At 40.9% G+C, this 13,318-nt stretch overlaps 1 protein-coding gene across 1 annotated transcript in view; it reads left to right on the plus strand.

The window, feature by feature from the left end:
• The window catches only part of Sdc2 (syndecan 2), a 132,996-nt gene that overhangs the window by 111,430 nt on the left and 8,248 nt on the right, over positions 1-13,318 (plus strand). Inside the window, exon 4 of the mRNA XM_069991705.1 lies at positions 4,662-4,773. Within this exon, the coding sequence (XP_069847806.1) occupies positions 4,662-4,773 (112 nt within the window). The remainder of the gene's footprint in view (positions 1-4,661; positions 4,774-13,318) is intronic.

Genomic DNA, 13,318 nt, shown 5'->3' on the forward strand with positions numbered 1-13,318 from the left:
AGTGCCCAGCCACTGCACTAATTTTGAGAACTATCTCTACAAAGCATGGCTTTAAAAGTGAAGAATTCTGCAGCACCTATGTCAAAAGGCCTTATTCATAGCCCAGACCCAGTAAGATAAGATTACTGAAGTTTCAGTGCTAAAGAAGGAAGGATGGAGTTGGTAGATAAACCTGTATCTTGCCTTCTTTCTAGCCATTGTAGGGGATAGAAAAACTGCATGGGATACGCATTCTTCTGGGAATTCAGTCAATAGAAGCAATGTGCGTCATTTTCCCTGGCTGAACATGACATGAAGAGGAAGCCCTGTCTGTGTCTACAATTGATTTTTCTTTTTGCAGTACCTGGTAGCTTTCTACAGCTTCCCCTGGCTTTCCTTTCTTCAGATCTTGCATCAGCGAAGGGGAAAAGGTCTGAAAGATCCACTTTGTTTTTCTTCCAGCTTATACTCTGAACCTGTTAGCCAACAGTATTGGCATGGCCTCACAGCCATGGGCAGCCCCAACCCAAACAACTTCATTATGAAATCCTGCAGGCAGTCAATAGCTTTTTGCCTGTGCACATTTCTTTGCAGTTACTCTCATCCAGTTTCTGTCCCTATTGACCACATGGACATGTGCAGAGTGTGTAGTGTCCCAGGGTTTTCTGTGCAGTGAGGCTGACCACATCCAACCAGGTGTTAAGTCAGTAGTTTTGAATCATGTATTTTTATGGTCTTCAAGAGTTTCCAGGCCTGTTGGGGAACTTCTGTAATCCTAGCTACTCAGGAGGTAGAAATAGGAGGACCACAGTCCCAGGATAGCCTCAGGCAACAATGCAAGACTCTACTTGGAAATCAAGAAAAGCAGAATGGGCTGTGGATATGAATCAAGTGCTAGTGAGCCTGCCTAACAAATGTGAGGCCCCCCCAGTTCACACCCAGTGCTGCCAAAGAAAGAGAAATTGAGGGGGAGTGGTCAAGAAGGTAGGGGAGATTGTTACCACCTTGTTTCAAGAGGAGTGTTGGTGCATAATTTATTGCCTCTTTTAAGTGTGTTAAATGCATACGTCGTCCTTACCCACACAGTATGTGGTGTCTTCAGAAGTGGAATCTGTCCTATTTGGAACTTATTTTTTCTTTACAGGAAAAGAAATGGAGTTCTGTTTGTTTGTCTTTGATTTTTTTTTTTAAGCATTATCAGCTACACAACACGAAAGAACCCTGCTTCTTATTCTCTATATTAGGACATGGACAATTGGCCCTTGTTCTCTTAGTATCCCTGAAATCAGAATGGAAGAGAGCTTTCTTAGTTTGATGGCAGAATTTTTTGCACCACATGACTGATGGAAAACAAGTACTTTTGGCTGCTATGAAACGTATTAAACATCCAATCAGCGTCAGATTGCCCCCTGGAGGTACCTACAGGCCCTGAGGGACTGAGGGTTACCTCTAGGTGCTCCCTGGCCTCTTCCTCAAGTCTGGTAGTAATGCAGGTTTCATAGCTGCCTCTTTAGAAGTCTGTTGGCTTGTCAGGCTGCCTGGTGTAGGTACAGCGTGAGGTGGCTAGGATTTTCTGGCAGACATTCTTTGGCCCACCCACCTTGTGGTGTGACAGATGTGTTGTCTGGATAAACTGAGTCTTCCAGTGGCTGGAAATTCAATTTCACATGTAAGGATTAAATATCTGTGTTAACCTTTGCCACATCAAATTCTTCAGGCAGAGGGCCAAGAGGAAAGTGAGAGGGTGAAACTTGTTTCTGAAATGTATGGAGAACCTTTCTTTAATATATATATATATATGTATATATATATATATTACATAATATATATATTATATATAATATATATATGTATTTTGTATATATATTGTATATATATATTTAAAACTCTGGATTACTTAAGTAGATATAGGGCAAGGTATGGGAAGTTTGGGGAAGATGCTCTCTCATCAAGAGATTTTAACTATAGGAATCCTACAGATCTTGGACACATGTGAACCCTAAAACCCAAGTCAAAGGTTACTTGAACCATTTTGATTTAGTAACCTCAGCTGACAAATATTTGTTGAATACCTGTGCACTTTGAGAGGGACAAAGAATGAACTCACAGAGGTTTTTTAAAATAAGTATCCATAACAAGGAGCAAAACAAATAAACTGATTTTTTAAAAAGGCAAGAAGACTCTATGCCCTAAACTGCACATAGGCTACAGAATGTAAAAGAGCACAATTTGTAACTTAAGGTGCATATAAGGAAAATGACTGGAGGCATCAGGATGTTTTGGAAAGTAGAGGAGCGATTTGACTGAGGATGACAAAAGGTCTTCTAGGCAAATTTGATAGGACAAGAGTTAAAACAGGCAGAGTAAACATGGCTTTTAGACTGGGAGCTCAGACTTGTTCAACCTAAGCCATGTTTACTGGGTGGGTAGCTGCTGCGATTTGGTGGGGGAGGAAGGAGAGGTTAAAGAAATTAAATATTAAAATTCACAACTGTGCAAGTTAGTTTTTGTTTCTACATATAATAGAATTGTATGACCAGGCACCTATGGCTCACGTATGTAATCCTAGATGTTCAGGAGCTTGAGATAGGAGGACTGAGGTTTGAAGCCAGCTCAGGCAGGAAAGTCCATGAGACTCTATCAGAAGTGGAGCTATGGCTCAAAGTGGTAGAACACTAGCCTTCAGAAAAAAAGCTCAAGGACAGTGCCTAGGTCCTGAGTTCAAGCCTTAAGACCAGTACACACATGTGTGCACACACCTACACACACCTACGAAGAGTAGTATGCTCATAAAAGCTGTATGTATACACCTTCCTGTGTATTAGACGACTTAGAATATCTAATAAAATATAAATGCTAGGGAAATAGTTGTACTGTGTGGTTTAGGGAATGATGAAAAATAAAAAGACATATGCACCTACTCAGTACAGACTTTTCTTTTGCTTTTGAGGTAGGTTTTTGCCATGTAGCCCTGGCTGACTTCAAACATGATCTTCCTGATTCATCCTTCTTAGTGGGAAATAACAAGTACATACCACCATACTTGGCCAAACTGGACTTATTTATTAATTTTCTTATTTTGAATCTATTGTTGGTTGAATCTGTGTTCGTGGAGCTCAAAGGTACGGAGGGAAAACTGATCTGTTCTCTCCAAGGGGGATAGAATGTCCAGTGTGGCCAGTTTAGTTGTGTCAAAATCTGTGGGATGCAAGGCTCCCGATTTGGTTGGCAAGCTTTGGGAATTAAATTCTGGAATGGTGATTGCCTTGGAGACTGGTGCCACACAGCCCAGCCTCAGATTGCAGAGTTAGGCTCTGACCGTGCAGGCAGGAAGAAAGTTCCGGCACACTCTTGGCTGAGGGTGGTCACTCAGTGCCAGCAAATCTGATCCCTAAGGGCTCAGACCTCAGACTCTGCCGGTGTGATCGCTCCAACAGAATGATTCCCATACTTTTCTGTCATTGGCACCGTGCGTGTGGAGACTGTGGGCTCAGATTTAAAACCCTTCAGCCTCTCCAGCCAGCCACTGAAACCTGAGAGAATAAAGCATGTCTGTTCCAGAGGGTGGGCCTGTCCCTCCTTCACTGTTGAGACCAAGTCTTATTTTAGTGGAAATCCAATGAAAGCCAGTATAGTAAGGGGGACAGTTTTTTTTAAAATAAAATTCCTGTGAGGAACAAACATCCAATTTGATTTTTTAAAATAGGATAATAATGAACACTGCCTGTTTCCAACTTTGCGTCGAAGCTGCCAGTCTGAGATACTGGGGATAAAATATCAATTTACTAAAACCATTAAAAAAAATTCTGTCTCTTCTCCATCTCCAATTCATGCATGTTACCCCTTTGGCAGGATTAGGGTGAATTTAATACTAACCTCTTATTAAAGAGCTAAGAAGCTGTGGAACGGGTATGCTTAGTGCCTGATCCTTCTCCACAGTAAGCCTGTGATTTGCTACTACCAAGTGCCAGTAATATTTTTTTAAAGTGCTCTTGTGGGTTTATCTGTGTTTGTCATTAAGACTCTGCTAAGCCAGTGAACCCTAGACGTGGGCGTGCTGTGGGCCCTCACTCTTGGCAGATGAGCCCCATAGTCCCTGCTCTACATGGGGTGTCCTGCCTGGAGTCAGTGTAGATCTGCATGAAGCAGAAAGCTCTGGATGGCCTGCTCGACTAGGGAGCCCCTCATCTGTCATGAAGCTACGCATGGCCAGGCCTGTGAGCACTTGGTGTGCCTTGATGGCTCCCTAGGTGATTATTGAGCCTAAGTGCCTCCATACATCCCCAAGAAAGTCTTAAGTGATTTGGGTGTTTAGTAGCTTTTGCAATAAAGGAACCTCATTCATGACCAAAAGGAATGTCTGAGATAGCTTCTGATTAGCATTGGGACAACCAAAACCCCAATGAGTTTAGTATAGTGGAACAAAACCCACAGTAGGTGCTTAGGTCTGCAACATCCTCACTGTAATGGATTAGGCTCAGAAGCTTCCCTTTCAGGAGTCAGACTAGAGTCAGCCCTTAATTACATACAAGTTGCCAGGTTGCCCTGAGGAAAGGGATGGACAGACATAGGGACTCAGGAATAGGGTGCAGGGGTAGTCACTGGGGCATCAGGGTGAACAGTAGGTAAAATCAGTATGTCTTAATCTCTTGCCATCCTGAATCACATCTTACCTTTCTCAGCGAGCAGAGCTGACATCGGACAAAGACATGTACCTTGACAACAGCTCCATTGAAGAAGCTTCTGGAGTATATCCTATTGATGATGACGACTATGCTTCTGCATCTGGCTCAGGTAAGACTGGCTGATGGCCATTCTCAGCTTGCTCAGACACATACTTTGTGACATGATTTTCCAGAGACAGGCATTATGCATGGGTAAGAGCATGGACCCCAAAGATCTTTGAACCCTGAAGATCTGGGTGTGAATTCAAGCTCTAAGAACTTGGGAAGCTATTTATATATGCAGAACCTCCTTTGTAGATACCTTGAATACCAGTCATAAAATGCCTGCCCTACCTATCCTTTGTTGAAGATTCTAAGATGTTACATTCTTTTAAATTCCTAGAGTATAGCTCAAAACAAAGTAGGAGAAATTATGGAGCAGCTAATTAAAACAATGGTAGAGTGATACTTCTGACTTTTTGGTATACTAATTATCTGTTGTCTCTGTAATGCTGCATAACAAACCATTCCAATAAGCAGAAGCCCCAGGCCTTCATTTAATTCATTATTCTGCAGGGTAGCCATGTAGTGCTGGTCCCTCATGTGTCTGCATCTACAAGTGGAGTCTTTAGCTTGGCTGATGATCTTGGCTGGTCTCTGTCATATCTCCAAGTCAGCTGAGCAGGACCTGGCTGTGGTCCACACAGTCTCACATCCTCTAGATTATGACTGTGTATTTGTTCACTGAGAAGCAGGAACGTGCCACAACAGTGTATAGTCAGGTATAAAACCAATTGTATTCTGGACTTAGAAAGACACTTCATGCCTTGCTTTTTTTTTGTTTTTGCATTTTCCGGTGCTAGAAATCAAATCTAGTGTGCTAGTTAGTTTTCTATCATCACTGGGACCAAAGCTCTGAAAGAAACAACTTAAGGGAGGAGGCATTTCTTTTGGCTCATGATTTCAGATGGTTTAGTCCATTCTTGCTTGGTCACATGCATTCTGCAGGTCATAGTGGTGGAGTATGTGATGGAGGAGTTTCTCAGTTTTCATAATGGACAGGAAGCAGAGAGCAAGGAAGAAACTAGAGACCAGGGGCAATCTTTAAAGGTGTGCTTTAATGATGTACCTCCTCCAGTTAGGCCCAGACTAGCACCACCAGCTGGCAACCAAGTATTAACATATGGACCTACAGGAATCATTTCATGTTCAAAGCTAAATGTCAAGGGCCTTGAGCACGCAGGGTAAACACTCACCCACTGAGTTATGCACCCAGCCCCAGACTCTACTGCTTAATAGAGAGAGCCATAGTCACATTGGAGAGGATGTGGGCTCAAGGAGAAATAAAGGATCCTGGCCATTTTCTCAATTTACTTTGCCTGGTATTGTTTCACCTGTATAGGATGGTCCCCAAGAAACTAAGAAAAATAAGGAAGGACTTGAACATATATTTAGTTAATAGACAGGTCAGAAATGTATGGTCAACAGCACACAAAGAAGTCTTATCTAGAACTTTCTTTTTTAAAACTTTCTTGTTTAAGGTTTTTATTTCAGTTTGAACAGATGGTAAAAGTCATGCTGAGTGTAGATATCAGACAATGAGGTTCATCTGGGCTTTGGAATTGACCCAAACAATTTAAAATTAGTTGTAACCTGTTAAAGAACTAGATGCATAAGCATGTTTTGAATTGAGAAATGACAATGGAAAAGATAACAGAGAGATGGAGGCTGACCCAGTAACCATGAGCTTACAATGCAATCCTAATGTGAAAATAGCCCTAGTTATTCTTGGGAGAGTGATATATATCACACACACAGAATGAGTGTGAAAGAACTGTTCTCCATAGCCCACAACTCTATTAATACCTTTCACTCATGGCACCTCTTTTTTTTAAACACCTCAAAAGTGCTTCGTAACTGTCATTTTCAAAATGTTCCAGGAAGTAATAAATATAGACACTTTTTTAAAAAACCCCATTTCACAGATCGTAGAATCCAATAGTTGTTAGGGATCTATGAGATTGCCCTTTTCATTCTCCTGCCAGGATTGTCCTACCTTTAATTTAAGAGAAGCAGGTACACAGTGCTGCCTGTTCACTTGCCCTCCTGCCTCCTGCAGGTAGAAGGTGGTAGTTGAAGTAGTCATTTGAAATCCTGAATCCACTTATCAGATAGATCAAGAGATAGCTTAAATATTGCCCAGATTCTTCAGCTCCAGCTTTCGGCAGATTGTTGTGAACAAGTTGAAGGTCAGTATTCTTGACTTAGACATCATTTTGCACACGGATGTGAATTGTTATTTTATTTTATTTTTTATTTTATTTTATTGTTTTGGATGGTTGTGGGTCTTGAACTCTGGGCCTGGGCTTTGTCCCTGAGCTCTTCAGCTCAAGGCGAGTGCTCTGCCACTTGAGCCACAGCACCGCTTCTGATTTTCTGGTGGTTAATTGGGGACTTTCCTGCCTGGGCTGGCTTTGAACCGTGATCCTCAGATCTCAGCCTTCTGAGTAGCTAGGATTACAGGCGTGAGCCACCAGCACCTGGCTTGGATAGTTTTTTATTTTTGTTTTTGTTTTTGTTTTTTGTTTTGTGTTTTTTGTTTCAGCTTGAAGGTAGTGGTTGTAATTGCTTCACAGTTTTTGAAGGATTTACTACACTCAAGCATGGCTCCATCCTTGTTATATTCTTACAAGAATAGATTGTATTGTCATTGCCATTTTTCTCATGAATAAACCTAAGGTACAGCTTCTGTGTACTTCATGTCATGATGTCAGAAAATCATATAGCTGAGACAGGACCAGGGAGTGAGGAATGAGAGTGGGTTCTTTTTAGTCCTGTGCTATGCTGCTTCCTGTGTATAAAACTCCCTTCTAGAACCAGGAGACCTTATCTCATTACCTAACCCCAGCTAGAAGCACCAATCCCCCTAGCATTCTGGCCAGTATTACCATCTGTCTTAACTCCTATCAAACTATCCAGTAGGAAAGCAAATATCCTGGAGGAAAAAGTCTAAAAGCCCAGTGTACTCTTCCCTATAAAGAGGTGGGCCCTGTTACATTGGACACGAACATACATTGGCAAACACAAGAGCCTCTACAGGCATTTACTGTGTGCCATACATGATGCCATGTTCTTGGGACTCATGTGGCAAAATACTTGCTTGCCATTCTCAAGAGACCCAAAGCCTGATGAGAGAAATAATCATTGTAACACCCGTAATGAGTGACATAACACAGGAAAGTACTGTCAAATAAAAATTTGAGTTAAATAATAAACACTGATTAAAGATGGTGATTAAGCACAAATTCCTTTTAGGACCTGATTACATTGATCATAAAGGAATTTGGCATAGATTCACAAGTACTAACTAGAGAGTAAAAGAGGCAACCATCACAGAGTTCTGAAGCTGGGAAGCAGATGCACTGATTGTAATAGTCTTGGCAAACTGAAGGCCAAGTTGGCCAGCAATGGGCAGAGCCAAGACACAAATCATTCTACCCAACAGAGTTCCCTGAGTCTCAAGGAATTGATGGCACACATAGAGATTGAAAGTACTGCCACGGAGCTGGAAGGTGGCTCAGTGGTAGAGTGCTTGCCTTGCATGCGCATGAGGCCCCAGGTTCGATTGCTCAGCACCACATAAGCAGAAAAAGCTGGAAGTGGCGCTGTGGCTCAAGTAGTAGAGTGCTAGCCTTGAGCTGAAGAGCTGAAGGACAGCGCCCAGGCCCAGAGTTCAGGCCCCACGACTAGCAGAAAAAAAAAAAAAAAAAAAAGTACTGCCAAACTCAGTTTGATTAGGTAACAGTGTTTCCCCTCTAGGCATCCACACACAAGTGGAGAGGTATTGCATATGCTCCAAATGAGAATATTCTTAGGAGAGGAACACAAAGGCACAATGCCTATGTGCTTCTAATCTTATAAAATAATATTTATACAAATGAACTCCAGGAGCGGGGGAAATGTGTGTTTCCCACCATCTGTGAAGACATTCATGCCCTCCCATCTCCGGAAAACTGGAATAAAACATTGGATCTTTGTCTGGGTGCTGGTAACTCACACCTATAATCCTAGCTACTCAGGAGACTGAGATCTGAGGATTGCAGTTCAAGCCAGCCCATGCAGAAAAGTCCCTGAGACTCTTATCTACATATAAACCCCAACAAAGCCAGAAGTAGAGTTGTGGCTCAAGTGGTAGACCACTAGCCTTGAGCACAAAAGCTCAGGAACAGTGCCCAGGCCCTGAGTTCAAGTTCCAGGATCAGCCCCAAAATAAATAACTAAGCTCTCTGAACTGATGCTACTTTATTTAAGAACAGGAATATCCAGCTACTGCAAAGGCAGAGGCAAGATTATTTGAGGCCAGAATTTCAAGGGCTATCTAAGCAACATAGTAAAACCTCATTTCAAAAATATATATATTCATAGGCATAAAGTAAATTTTAAATTAAAAGTACTTTAAGGCTAGCCAGTTGTGGGGCAGGAAAACCTCAAAGTTCAAGATTAGTACTAACCAAGTTACTGAAGCCCTGTCTCAAAAACAGAAGGGCTGGTGACATGACTCAAATGGTACAATGTTTGGAGACCCCATGTTTAATTCTCAGTAGCACACACATACATACACACAAAATTCTTTAGTGCTGAGATATCCCAAAGTATCTTCTGCCAGGAGCTTTCTAGAACACTGACTGTCACCCTACCTCACTGGGGAAGGGGTTACACTTTAGAGAATCAGTTCAAATACAAAGAAACAATTCAAAGACAACTTCAAACACATAGTATCAAACATGATGGCCATGTTTGACAAACGTCTCTGATACATCTCCAGAGCTCTCAGTCAGCTTTTCTGTGTTTAATTATGAAAAGGAGTAAGGCTCTCCAGACATTTATTTTTAAAAAAACACTTGTAACATGAAAGATTGAGACTTCCTCCTTCAATTCCAAAATTAGGGGATGACAGATATAGAACAGTGAGAAGGGAACTTACAGGAGGGAAAAATTCATGATATGCAAAGAGAGATAGTTCTCTAATGGTGAAACAAGAACAGGATATCATAAAACAGGAACAATTGAGAACACAAAAGAATTTCTGGTGAGTAGATCAAAAATCTCCTAAGGTGAGAAGATGTAAGATGTAGAGGATATTGGTTCAATTACTGAACCATCACTGAGTAACTAACCACTACAGGGGGGCAAGCATCACTTTAGGAACACTTTGGTAAATAAAATTAAACAATACTTTCTCTAGAGGTGGAATAATTCTCTTCATTTATTTATTTCTCAGTTTACAAGTTTCACCTGTGAAAATAGATCCTTTTATATATATATATTTGGGTTTATGACCTTTTTTAAATTTTATTTTATTTTCAAGGTGATATACAGAGAGATTATGGTTACATACATATATTTCTTTTTTCTTTTCATTGTTTTTCTTATTTTATTGTAAAGGTGCTGTACAGAGGGGTTACAGTTACATAAGTAATGAGTATGTTTATTCCAGGTTCCCTCCCCTCCATTTCCACCACCCCCAAGCAATAAAGTGTTCATTTCCAACATCATAAAAACATATTTTTAACTGGCTATTTTGTAAACAGCATAAGTTGATTAGAAGTTGAAAGTGAAGGCCTCATTGGATGTGGTGTTTGTGGGAACTTGCTCTCTGCTTCATACCTCCATACTATCAAGACTTTTGAAACCAAACCTACGCTTTTTTTTGACAGAATCACCCAGCACAATCCCTCAGGCACCTCACATAAGGTGCTAATGCCATTCGTGACAGCACAGAAACCTAGTTACCTTCTGAAGACCCACCTCTTAATACTGCCTCATTTGGAATTGAGTTTCGGCACAGAAATCTGGTAGGGAGTGAAACATACACATTGAAGCCAGAGCATTAGGAGAAAAAAAAAATGTTATAACAAACAAAGAAACAGCAGAAGAGATACAAGTGAGCAGTGGGAACACAGAGTTAAACACAGTTCCACAGTAGAAGATCACAGAAGGCTTCAGAGAGGATAGAATAGAAGCTGGATGTGCTAATGCAAGAGAGAGGTTCCTAGGAAGAAATAGGCTCTAGGGTGCGATATCTCAGACCAAGGGAGTAAGTAGTGAGAGGAGGGAGAGAGGTCATCAAGGGACCTCTTGATTTTTTCTTTTCTTTTTTCCGTTAACGATAATAAAACTGTTGCTAAGGCAGATTATACATAGGTCTCCAATACTAGCTGAAGGGAACTTTCTATTTTCTTTCTATATTCTCTTTCTATATTCTCTTCTCCCATATTGCTCCTCTCTGTTCCTCATTTGGTAAGTCATATTTGGACCCCTTTTGAAACAAGGGGAATCTTAACAGCCCTTAATTGAAATACTTTATTTCTTATTGAGATTCAATTATTTATAAGAAAGTGATTCATTACAGAAACTAGCCAAACTTAAGTGAAAATTTGATGGATAATCTAATAGACTGATATAAAAGAGCAGTGCATTTTGGGATTTATCTCTCAGGGGTTTGTTTTGTTTTTTAGTGATGCTGAGGTTTGAACTCAAGGCTTTGCAGTTGCTAGGCATGTACTTTACCACTTGAGTCATGCCTCCAGCCCTTTTTGTTTAAATTTTTCAGATAAAGTCTGGTGCTGTGTTTATCCAGACTGACCTTCAACTGATTACCTTCTGTCTTTTACCTCCCACGAATCTAAGATTACATGTACTCATCACTACCCCTGGGATAACTTATTATTACATAACATTTTTGTATCTACAGAATGCTTCCAAACATGTATTGTACCTGGGGCCAGTATATTACTATATATTACCCCATAATAATGTTTTCATAACAATAGACTGAATATACATTAGTGATCCTATAAGATTAGAAGGAGCTGAAAACTTCCTATTACTTAGTGACATTGTAGCCATTATAATACCATGGTACAATCTCTTACTCATATTGGTGGTGACACTGGAATAAACAAAACCTACTACCCTGCTAGTCATATAAAAATATAGTACATAGCCAGGCAAATAACTGGTGGCAAATAATTGTAATCCTAGCTACTCAGGAGGCTGAGATCTAAGGACCACATTTGGAAGTCATCCCAGGCAAAACAGGGATAGCACCCAGGCCCAGGACTGGCACAAGAAAAAAAGGTGCATATAATTGTAGAGCCCACGGGGCTGGGAAGGTGGCTCAGTGGTAGAGCGCTTGCCTTTCATGCCTGAGGCCCTGGGTTCGATTCCTCAGCACCACATAAGCAGAAAGAAAAAAGCCGGAAGTGGCACTGGGGCTCAAGTGGTAGAGCGCTAGCCTTGAGCTGAAGAGCTGAGGGACAGCGCCCAGGCCCAAAGTTCAGGCCCACGACCGGACCCCCCCCAAAAAAATTGTATTGTAGAGCCCATAAAACTACATAGTGATAATGAACAGTCATTATATTATATTTTATTATTATTTCGGACTATATTGCTACTTGTGAAACAGTCTTGTCATTCTAGCAACAACAGCTTTATACATGGACATGTTTACTAGTTCCTTGGATTAGGGTATTGGCCCTAAAAGTATAAAAAGAATAAGGAGAAACTAAGAAGGCAAAGTTGATAGAACAAGCTGATAGATTTCATACAGAGAGAGGCAAGGAAGAAGAAGTCAAGAGTTCTGTTATGAAGAAGATAGGGTTCCTCACTCAAACAGGAGAAAACTGTGTTTGTGGAAGGAGAGAGTTCTGCTTTGGACATGTTAGAGGTGTGTGGTATCTGTGAGTCATTCAAGTGAACATGTCAAGCAGGCTGTGGATATATTGGTCTGAATTTGAGATGGGTAGTAAAAGATGACATTGTAAATTTAGTTATTATCTATATTTAGATGTTAACTGAAGCCACGGCCAGGAGTTATGGAAAATGTGTAGCATAAGATGAGGCCTGGGGTTGAATCGTGAGGCATTCTTGATATTTGGCATTTTGGTAAAGGAAAATAAATCCTCACAGGAGACTTAGACTAGCTAGAGAAATAAGGGAAAGGCAGAAAGCTGTAGAAGCCCAGAAAAATAGGGTATATCAAAGAGATGGCAGTTGACAATGTCCAATGGTGCTAGGAATGTGTTCGTTTTCCACTATATTATAACAAAATATCTGAGATTATCAGTTTAAAAAGAACTAAGATTTGTTTTACATATGGTTTGTCAGGTCTCAGCCCATGGCTGGTTGTCCCATTGCTTTGGGGCCTAATAGTGAAGTAGAACATCATGGCAGGAATACATCATAGAGGAAGCTGCTTGTCTTATGGAGGCCTATAAGCCAAAACAAACAAACAAACAAAAAACAAGAAGAGACCAAGATGTCAATATCTCCTTCAAGAGTATACCCTCAACAACTAGATTTCCCCTAGTTCCTACCTCTGAAAGGATTTCTCTGTCTCCTAATAGTACCAGGAGTGAGGAACCAGCCTATAATACACAGATTTGGGGAGAAACTTACCTAGATGTAGTCACAAGGAAGTTGATTAGATGATAACTGCTTAGAAAAATGCCATTAGATATGGCAACACAGAGGGCTTGCTTTAGTGGCCTTCACACCAAGTATCAGTAGCAAGGTACCCAGTAACAGAGATTCTAAGAACAGGAACCAGTGGGAGCCCATATTGCCATTGGAAAAGTTTGTCATAAGAGAGGCTAAAAGCTCACCAATGAGGT

Source organism: Dipodomys merriami, unplaced genomic scaffold, assembly GCF_024711535.1.
Source record: "Dipodomys merriami isolate MVZ:Mamm:240054 unplaced genomic scaffold, mDipMer1.0.p SCAF_4, whole genome shotgun sequence".
NCBI classification, from domain to species: domain Eukaryota; kingdom Metazoa; phylum Chordata; class Mammalia; order Rodentia; family Heteromyidae; genus Dipodomys; species Dipodomys merriami.